Genomic DNA, 10,250 nt, shown 5'->3' with positions numbered 1-10,250 from the left:
GTCACTAGTCAATGCTTTGGGGAATCAATTTACTTTTTAAACTTAAAATAAAATATATTCATTTTTATGAAAAATCCGCTACTCGGATCATGTAATCAATGTAGACGCATATTTTATTAATTCATATATCAATTATATAATAATGAACTTCAAACAGTCATAATATAAGTTTCCAGTGAGCATTTTATTTTTGTTTTTGCATTAAAAAAACTCATGAGAATTCCTATAGAACATTTTAAAATTGTAGATATAAAAAGAAAATATTTATCTGAATACTAATGAAAAAAATAATTTGAACATTTTAAAAATTTTAAGAATTTGTAATAATAAAATAATAAAGAACATTGTTTATATATATATATATAGTTTGAAAATATTTTTAAAATAATAACATAAATAAGAAATACTCTCATAAAAAATTAGTTAAGACTTTAAGTTATCGGTGTATAAGATTATTTGTTTTTAAACTATGTATAGTATTATAATCTATAACACAATATAAAAATCGTTTTACAAGAAATAGTTTTTTTTGGGGATGAAAAATTAATACACAATAAGTCATAAAATATTGAACTTCAGTCGTAAAAAATAATGTGACTTTCTAGTAAACCTTTTATATTTGTTATATTTAAAAGAACTAATGAGAATTACTATATCAAATTTGTATATAAAAAGACAATATTATATAAATATCCAATGAAAAAATAATTTGAAAATTGTATAGATTTAGACAAAATTTTGATTTTAAACGTTTATAAAAATATAATATCGTGACTATACATTTTTGATTGTAGTAATTTAGTGACTTATGAGGAACACTGTATTAAATTTTAAATCATATTTGCTATCAATAATTTTTATCGGCTTAAAAAAAAAATTTAATTATTTAAAATTTTTAAAATGTTTTTATAATTATACAATGTATAGGAAATCATAATGTAGACAGTTGTTAAAATTTTCAACATTCTATGATTAGAATTTTTTGAACTAAAACTTATTAAATTAATTAATTTTTTCGAAATTATACAAGTATATATAGCGTAATGATTCCAGTTTTTTCGATATTATGACAAGATCTGAAATTTTTTATTTTATTTTACTATTAACCACCCAAAGCACTAAATATATCATATTTGCTACAAGAATTCATAACAGATAGAAAATTTTAAAATCAGTATACATTCATTGTGCAGGATCCAAGGTATAATTGACGAATTTATTTTATTCTTGGCTATTTTTTAACTTTAACATTTTAGAACTCCCATGCCATATTCACAAATTAAAAACAGTTTGCGGACCAGACAAAAATAAAAATTTTATATTCTTAAATAATTTACTATGAAAAAAAATATTATCTTAGAACTTTAAAATAATAAAATATTAAAAAAAAGATTTCATCGTTTAAGAATTTAAAACGGGTCGTATACAATAACCCGCCGGTTGCCGGCTATTGGAAATAAAATATAGTTCTAAGTAATCGGGGTGGCAGCTTGTACAGGTCAATGAATATTTATTTAAAGTATAAAAATTAAATTTATTACTACCCTAAAATTATAGGAAAATTAACCTACGTAAGTATCCTTCGACGCTTTTCGACGAAATCAAGCTGTGCCATATTAAAATTCAAACGTGCACATCAGCCACCGAAGAAACAGCTAGCTCTTATTTCTTCATTCGTCTTCTTTGCGCTTCAGAATGAAATTATTGAAATTTTTTATGAAAATGAGAGCACTTGTCATGTACTGAAGGCTATTGTTTGACGACTGTTCAATAAAATATTAGAATGGTTAATCGTCTCCTACAAATGACGACAATTGATGTTTGCCATGGATGACAAATATTATAATAATATGATAGATCATATGTTTTTTTTTATAGAACTCTTTGTGATATTATAGGATTCATTTTTATATTTCAGCTGTCTTGCATACCAAACTTTTGGTATCTAATTAATTTCATACGTAAAACCATAATAATTGTATATCCTGAATTTTTTTTTAAATTATAATTTTATATTTTTATTATTTCAATAGTTGTTTGGTAAAATTTCTCACCAACAAATAAGACCATCTTCGACCAGCATAATTTTACATTGTACACAATGTATTAATGCATTATACATTGAAAATTGAATTCAAATTGTACAAATTCGTTATAGTGACATACTTAACCTAGTCTACACTCTACATGTTGTATTGTAGTCATCTACTATAGTAGCTATACAGCAGTTTACGGGTTGGCTGTACTAAATGATTAATAATTTTAAAAATATTTAAAAGTTGAATCATTCAATTAATATTACATACTAAATAGTTAATAGATTATGATCTACGTATAATAAAGAAGGACTTACAAAATCAATAAAATTAATTTCTAATTACAAGTAGTTATTCACATCCGACTCGTTATATACACATGTGACTATATCATTCCCGTTTCGGTACCGTCCTATTTAGGAATAATACATACCTACTCATACTATTTATATAGGTTCTAATGTTAATATGTTCAGATAATTTGCGATATTAATATATATATATATAATAAATGCATCTATTTATGGTATTATGCTATTGTTATTTTATCCTATAAGTGTATAGTCAAAATATTTTGAAAATTATAATATGTATAAGAAATGCAAACATTAACATTTGGTGAAATTTTCAAATAACTACAGTTATTCGTTTTTAAATTACTACGAAAAAACAAAAATTGGTTGAGCAGAAATAGTTATCACAGAAATATGAAATGAATATCTAATAATGTCATAAAAATTCAAAATTCAGACAATTATAAAAAAATATTAATGCGTCTTTTCAGAAAACTTTTTATTTTTGTTAGGGATAAAAAAAACTTATATTAGTCGGGTACTCGGCCAGTTAAAAATGAAAAATGCTATTCATACAATTAATATAAATATAAATTATTATATAAAATGGGTCCGGTAATATATTAATATGACGATTATGTATTTTTGGTCTCACGTATTTTATGCATCGTGCGTTCGGGAATAAAATATGCATACGTATACGTCACCCGGCGTGTAGCAGATTGTCCGGTGCAATAAGTATGTATTTATTTTATATCTAAAAAAGTAAATTAAAGCTCTAAAAGTATAGAAAATCAAACTCACGTAAACATCGATTTTTTTTGTGAAACTTAGTTGTGTCATATTTGATGTCCACATGTTCAGTAACCACATCGCCGACGCAGGAACACCTTTCCTCGTCCGTCTTTACCACGTTTCGAATTGCAGATATTGAGATATTTCATAAAAATAAGCTGAACAGAACGGCATATGCGTGTAAAATATTAAATATATTAAAGTACGGTTTAACGATTTGTACGTCTATTTTTTTGTCTCCGTTAAAATTATTACAACCGTTAATCGTCTCCGACGAATAGCGAAGATTGATGATTGCCATAGATGATAGATTAATATGATAGATCCATATTCATAGATTATATACTGTATTATTATGTTGTAAAATTATTATTAGTCAGACATTTAAATTTATTCGGAAGTGTGCCGTTCGAGGGACCCAATTGTGTACTTATACAAATTGTATATGCAAGACAAGGCGGAGGGCGGGGTAGATTGTATAGATGTTGTTCAGGACATTGAGACTAGACTCTTTCAAAGTTTCTGCCATTGGCATCGCATAAATTAGTAATTAGTTGTTGTTATCGATATTTTTCGCCCGTATTATTATTGAATGACACCCGTCTTCTCATTATTAATGTAAAAATATTATAATATTATCAATAATCAATATTAATATCGAAAACCATCATAATTATTTTCCAAATAGACAAAAATATTAAATTATAGGTACTACAATTTTCTTCAAACTTTTTTATTGCTTTACTACCTTTTTTTATGGTGAGTCCGCCATCTCAAAGACCCATGACGAGCCGCCACTGCAGGTGTTAATAAATTTATGGCATAAACAGCTTAAAACTAATCTACATAATATTTTGAATACTTCTCTGTTAGTGTTAAATAATAATACACGAATTGGTGTCTTTAAATAATATTTTTGTAATAACTTAAAACAAAATAGATAATTATACCTATATAATCGTTATTTTTCGTTAAAATATACAGTTTTGTCAATATTCAAATTTGGTATATGTACTAACAGTAGCGCCGAACACGGGTATGAACTGGGGAAAATTCCCCAGAAATATTTATGGGTGGGTGGGTGATAATCAAAAATAGTTTGTTATGCAGTATCTTGTATGTATATAGTTAGAAATAAATATAGTACCATTCGATCGTAACTAACTAAACATTTTTTTAGTAGGTGGGTCTAACACCAGCATTTTTTTTCCCTAACATGAAACATAGATCGGCGCCACTGGACTTACGACTAACCTCTGAGACTGGGAGTGAGAATATGAATAAAGTTAAAACTTTTAAGCAATAATAATAATATAATAGTAGCTATAGCTAGTTATATAGTTGTACTAATAGTTATATAGGTTTCTGATTAATATAAAAAAAAACATAAGATGGTGACCAGACATGAGTTATGGCTATTTTAACTGAGAAGTGAAATGTTCAGTAACTTCAGTTACTAAATTTTAATTTTTTATTAGATGTATAAACAAAACCTAACAATTAACATTATGAAAGCTTTATTTATGAAATAATTTATGCGTGTATTATTAAAACATTAGGTTATAATAATAGAAAATATTTTTTAATTGTCTATTAAACAAAAATTATATGGTTTATGCTAGATAACAACTGTTATACTAGTGTTACTACGATGTAATAACGTAAAAGCATTTAAATACATTGATAATTAAAAATCAATAATACTAATTACAAAATTAATTAATTTGTAAAATCCTTATGATTATTTTAATCCCCCGTCAATTAGATCCTCATGCGTCATTTTAATCTCGCGTCAATTGGATCCTCTTGCGTCAGTTAGTCATCGGGATCTAGCTGTCGAGGGATCTATGTGACCGTTCACCATTTACTATATTCTATTATCAGTATCATATAAAGACGTGATATCCATATTTGTTTATATCTATGGATATCACCGAACAATTTTATAAATTTAAAATAGATAATAGGTATTTATTTTACATTTTTACAATCCATTTTAAAAATATTTTAGTATTTAGTTTAAATTAAAAAAATTATTAAAAATTGCAAAATACTAATGGAATTTAATATTATTAAGAAAAATATTGAATATTTTGTTAAGCGTCGATAGATTTTTAATGTATGTATTTTTAAAATTTTTTCATTGAATCTATCAATCAGCAGTTATTTTTATATTTAAAAAGTTGCATAAATTAGTTTTGTTTGAGTTCTTTTGTATAATAATTTCTACTTAGTTTAATGAATAATTACAATTCTGTTTGATTTTGTTCTCTTCAGTTTGTTAAATAATAAATACCAATACTGTAAGTTACAGTCTGTAACTATGAATATCAGCAATCGCATCATAGTCACTCCGTTGGGAGCTGGTCAGGATGTTGGACGTAGTTGCATCTTAATAACAATTGGAAATCGAAATATTATGCTTGATTGTGGCATGCATATGGGCTATCAAGATGAACGCAAATTTCCTGACTTCTCATATATCACATCTGATGGAAATATTACAGACATAATTGACTGTGTAATTATTTCACATTTTCACTTAGATCATTGTGGTGCTCTATCCTATTTAACTGAACACCTTGGTTATCATGGTCCTATTTATATGACACATCCAACAAAAGCAATTGCTCCAATTTTATTAGAAGATATGCGTAAACATTTAGTTGAGTACGAAGAAGAAGCCAAATATTTCACATCAAGTGCAATTAGAGATTGTATGAAGAAAGTAACTGCAGTAAATTTACATGAAGTTGTTACTGTTAAGGAAGATATAGAACTGAAAGCATATTATGCAGGTCATGTATTAGGAGCTGCTATGTTTTATATTAAAGTTGGAAATGACTCAGTGGTATACACTGGAGACTTTTCAATGACACCTGACCGACATTTAGGAGCTGCTTGGATTGATAAATGTCGCCCAACATTACTTATAACAGAATCAACATATGCTACAACAATAAGGGATTCAAAGCGATGTAGGGAACGAGACTTTTTGAAAAATGTGCATGAATGTATAGATCGTGGTGGTAAAGTGTTAATACCAATTTTTGCTTTGGGAAGAGCTCAAGAGTTATGTATTCTTATTGATACTTACTGGGATCGTATGGGTCTTAAAGTTCCCGTTTATTTTGCAGCTGGTTTAACTGAAAAAGCTAACAGTTATTATAAAATGTTTATAACTTGGACAAATCAAAAAGTCAGACAAACGTTTGTTCACAGGAATATGTTTGATTTTAAGCACATTAAACCATTTGACAAGACTTATATGCACAATCCTGGGCCTATGGTAGTATTTGCAACACCTGGTATGTTACATGCTGGCTTATCGTTGAATATATTTAAAAAGTGGGCTCCTGATGAAAAAAATATGTTGATTGTACCAGGTTACTGTGTATCTGGAACTGTTGGTAATAAAGTCTTGAGTGGTTCTAAAAAAATTGAAGCTGAACCAAACAAATTTATTGATGTTAAAATGTCAGTTGAATATTTATCATTTTCAGCTCATGCTGATGGTAAAGGTATCATACAATTAATAAAAAACTGTGAACCTCAAAATGTGTTATTGGTTCATGGTGAAGAAGAAAAAATGAAATTTCTCAGAGCTAAAATAATGCAAGAATTTAACATTAATTGTTACATGCCTGCTAATGGAGAAACTGTAGAAATTGAGACTGCAAACATACATACATTCAATATGAGTACAAAACTAGTTAAAGAAATATTAGATGATCAGTCAAATAATTTGGGAAATGGAAAACGCTTGGTACATGGAGCATTCCTTTTAAAAAATGGTTCTTCTAATTTAAACGCCATGAGTGTAAAAGATACTTTTAAAGAATTAGATATTCAACGGCACACCTTAAGGTTCGTTTAATAAACAATATTTAATGCAGATTATTACTGACTAAATAAATTTTCTTGTGAAAAAACATGACAACTCTTGACTTACTTTACTTAAACAATTTTATTATAAATTAAATAATCTGTTATTTCTAAACAATTTGAATAATAATTTAGCTGAAACAAATTGTTTTGTTAAATTTATTGCTAATTAAATAATTATTATTTTCAGATTTACTTGTACTGTGGAAATCAAAGAATCATCTACAATCCAAAAAACCAAAACTAAATTGTATAATATGCTGGAAAATAATTTGCCAATTTTCAAAAACAAACTTACTATGTCTGATGGATCAATATCATTAGCATCGATTTTAGTGACTGTAGAAGATAGTATGGATAATAATAAAAAGAAAATTGTAATTTCTTGGGCTAATGAAGATGAGCCATTGGGCAATCATGTGCTTGAAATGTTACAAAATATGAGCAAGTCTGATTAATATAGATATTTGTATTATTAAAGATAAAGCCGATTGAAAATAATTTGTAAATTTAATATATTTTATTTTTTTAACAGTTGTGTTAACATAAAGATAAAAATAAATAAATAAAAGGTGTCTTTATAATATTCTAAATTAAGTTCCAGTTATCACAGTAAAATAGTATTTAACATTTTATTATCAGTTTTATTGTTGCTATAGTCGTTTTCTGAACGTCTATTCAAAAATCTTCCTTACTAACAATGTTGATATCTTCATGCAATATCTCGTTCTCTTTAAATATGTCTGTAATATTATGTTCCATCATTTTGTCTATTATTGGAGGAATTCTTTGTTCAATTTTTTCTTGCACGTCAACTTTATCTAAAAAGTCCTGTATTCTTTTTTTAATAGGAAGTTCCATTGCATCTACTATTTTATTCCTTAAAATATTTGGAAAAATATTGACAAGTGCTTCAGCTAAATAATCAATTGTACCCGCTCCATCCATACGCAACTGAATATTTCCTACTGATAAACCAAACTCATTTAAAAATGGAGCTAATCTTGTGTCCATTGGTTGAGTCACATTAGCCTCAAGCTGTATATAATCAATTGAAAAACTTAAAACACCTGTAGTTTTTAGTACTCCTGCTGCTCCAATTTTCCACTGACAATGTCCTTTTAGTTCCTGAGTTCCTATATGTATGACTGATATAATTGTTTGATTCTGTATACTTATGTGAATATCTCCTAATCTATATATACTTGATAGGCCAGATATCCATATTTCGTTGACATCTAAACTAAATATATTGAAATTTACCGCATTTATTAAGTCTTCTATGCGCCATGGATCATATCCCATTGATTTTATCTGTTGGCGACTCTCAGCTATCAGTAAGTCTACGGGTGGTATTGTATTTGGAAAACGCTTAAAATGTTTCATTTTTTGATTAAGTTCTTCTTTTATCATTACGTTAATCAGTTTCATAATAATGGGCTTAATAGTTTGAACAACAAAATTTGTAAAACTATTAACAAATGTATCATAAAATGGTATATTTATCTTATCTGTATCCATATGTAAGCTCTCATAGTTCATATTCATATTCAAATTATTAGTCTCTAAGTGTCCTGATTCGCTTACTTTTAAGCTCAAGTGACCATCAATATGAAGTTGTATGAGCGTTACATTGTAATATCCTTCATACATTTTCCAATAAGAATAATTACCTACTACCACTAATGTATCAATTGATATTCCAAATTCTAACTATAAAATAATAAATAATTAAACATAATTAGACAACCAATTTAATATTTTTTATTTCATTTATTACCAATTCATAACTATACAAACCTGTAAATCAACCAAATTTACGTATAATTTTTTTAGTCTGAATTTCGAATGTCCTCTCATTGTTGAATTATGCATACTCCACAAAGGGCTTTCATTATCAGGTATTGGCTCAGGATCTGAATACGGTGGTACTATAGCTTCAGGTAATCCTACAGGATCTGGGTTTTGGTAATGTTCTAGAACATTTTTCGTCAACAAAGTCAAATTTATAATTCGTTCATCAGCTTCTGATAGTGATGGCACGTCATCATCAAATGCATAGACTTAAAAAATTAAATGATTAGTTATGTAAAGAACTGTAGAAAATGTATGTATTGTATAATAATAAGGGAACAGATATAATTATAATAACAATTCAATAAATGTAAAAAGTAATATATGCCTTTTTTTCATTATTTATTAATAAGTCCAAAATGTTTAAATGTTATGTCAAAATGTTTAAATATTGAATTTTATTTATCTGTAAATTGTTCTACAGCACTAAGACTTTTTTTTATCAAAGACATATTTTAGATTTACAATAAATTGCATATTTATATAAATAAATAAAAAAATTACAAAATTATAGGCCAACTTGTTTTTTAAATTTACATTTTGCATTAGTATATTTGGAAATTACTTTTTTTAATAATTACCTATGGCAGATTTTGTTTCAAAATTAGAAATTACAATAATATATTGAACGATTTCTTATCATGTACCTCATATTTTACAATAGGTTTAGGAAATAAATTAAAATCAGGATATTATATTTCTATATTCTATGAGTGCTATTAATTGATCTGTTATTACATGTTATTATTTCTGAAATGTGATAATAACTATGCACTAGGTATGTGACAAATGTAGTAATTTAGAAAAAAATGCAATTAAATTATTACTAGCTTTTTTATGGAATATTGGAATTATCGTTTAAAAATAAAAAAAATTTTCATATTTTACATATTTTAGTCATCATAAGATCATAATTGCATTTAACAACTTAGCAATTGATTAATTTTATGACAGTAGGCAATTTTCATTAACTGTAAACATTAAAATATTAATTACCATCAAAATATAGGTACCTAATTAATTTATACAAAATCTATTAAAAATTAAATATGCATACAAAATGAATATTAATTGGCAAAATAAATATAATAAAATTGGTCTTATTTTAATTAAAATAAATTAGTGTACATACTTTTCTATTAGATTAAAAATATCTCATTCCAATAAAAGTATGTATTTACAATGAAATCTATTCCCTCATAATAATTAATAATGTTTTACTTACATTGACATAAACAATTGGTATTTAGCATAAAAATTATTACTAAAATAATATTTGTTTTCATTTTTATAATGATATATTTATGCTTAACAATTTTACATATTTTATTTTTATATTTTATTTGTATATAGAAATTAATGTTTCTAGGTTAATAATGTGTTGTAC

General features: G+C 26.3%; 2 protein-coding genes across 3 annotated transcripts; one reads left to right on the top strand and one right to left on the bottom strand.

The window, feature by feature from the left end:
* The first annotated feature begins 5,113 nt into the window (after positions 1 to 5,113).
* LOC132931763 (integrator complex subunit 11) lies at positions 5,114 to 7,602 on the top strand. The gene is made up of 2 exons (XM_060997744.1): positions 5,114 to 6,991; positions 7,200 to 7,602. Exons 1-2 carry the CDS (start codon positions 5,448 to 5,450, stop codon positions 7,465 to 7,467), a joined length of 1,812 nt encoding a protein of 603 aa, XP_060853727.1. The 5' UTR covers positions 5,114 to 5,447; the 3' UTR covers positions 7,468 to 7,602.
* Positions 7,508 to 10,250, bottom strand: LOC132931764 (uncharacterized). Of its 2 annotated transcripts, none has more exons than XM_060997745.1 (3): positions 10,089 to 10,250; positions 8,810 to 9,072; positions 7,508 to 8,722 (listed from the first exon to the last, which is right to left on the bottom strand). In XM_060997745.1, the coding sequence occupies exons 1-3, from the start codon at positions 10,147 to 10,149 to the stop codon at positions 7,688 to 7,690; spliced, it is 1,359 nt and encodes a 452-aa protein (XP_060853728.1). In that variant the 5' UTR covers positions 10,150 to 10,250; the 3' UTR covers positions 7,508 to 7,687. The 2 variants fall into 2 exon arrangements, with proteins under 2 accessions (XP_060853728.1, XP_060853730.1); XM_060997747.1 differs by having other exon boundaries at positions 8,810 to 8,985; positions 10,089 to 10,215.

Source organism: Rhopalosiphum padi, chromosome 1, assembly GCF_020882245.1.
Source record: "Rhopalosiphum padi isolate XX-2018 chromosome 1, ASM2088224v1, whole genome shotgun sequence".
NCBI classification, from domain to species: Eukaryota; Metazoa; Arthropoda; class Insecta; order Hemiptera; family Aphididae; genus Rhopalosiphum; species Rhopalosiphum padi.
This window is presented reverse-complemented; position numbering and strand designations above follow the sequence as displayed.

What these genes read in the sequence shown, in the direction of transcription:
- LOC132931764 (XM_060997745.1), bottom strand. Translation starts at nt 10,149, where the DNA reads ATGAAAACAAATATTATTTTAGTAATAATTTTTATGCTAAATACCAAT. An exon ending in TACCAATTGTTTATGTCAAT is followed by an intron (nt 9,073 to 10,088) that starts GTAAGTAAAACA and finishes TAATTTTTTAAG; the next exon opens with TCTATGCATTTGATGATGAC. An exon ending in TAAATTTGGTTGATTTACAG is followed by an intron (nt 8,723 to 8,809) that starts GTTTGTATAGTT and finishes ATTATTTTATAG; the next exon opens with TTAGAATTTGGAATATCAAT.
- LOC132931763 (XM_060997744.1), top strand. Translation starts at nt 5,448, where the DNA reads ATGAATATCAGCAATCGCATCATAGTCACTCCGTTGGGAGCTGGTCAG. An exon ending in ATTCAACGGCACACCTTAAG is followed by an intron (nt 6,992 to 7,199) that starts GTTCGTTTAATA and finishes TATTATTTTCAG; the next exon opens with ATTTACTTGTACTGTGGAAA.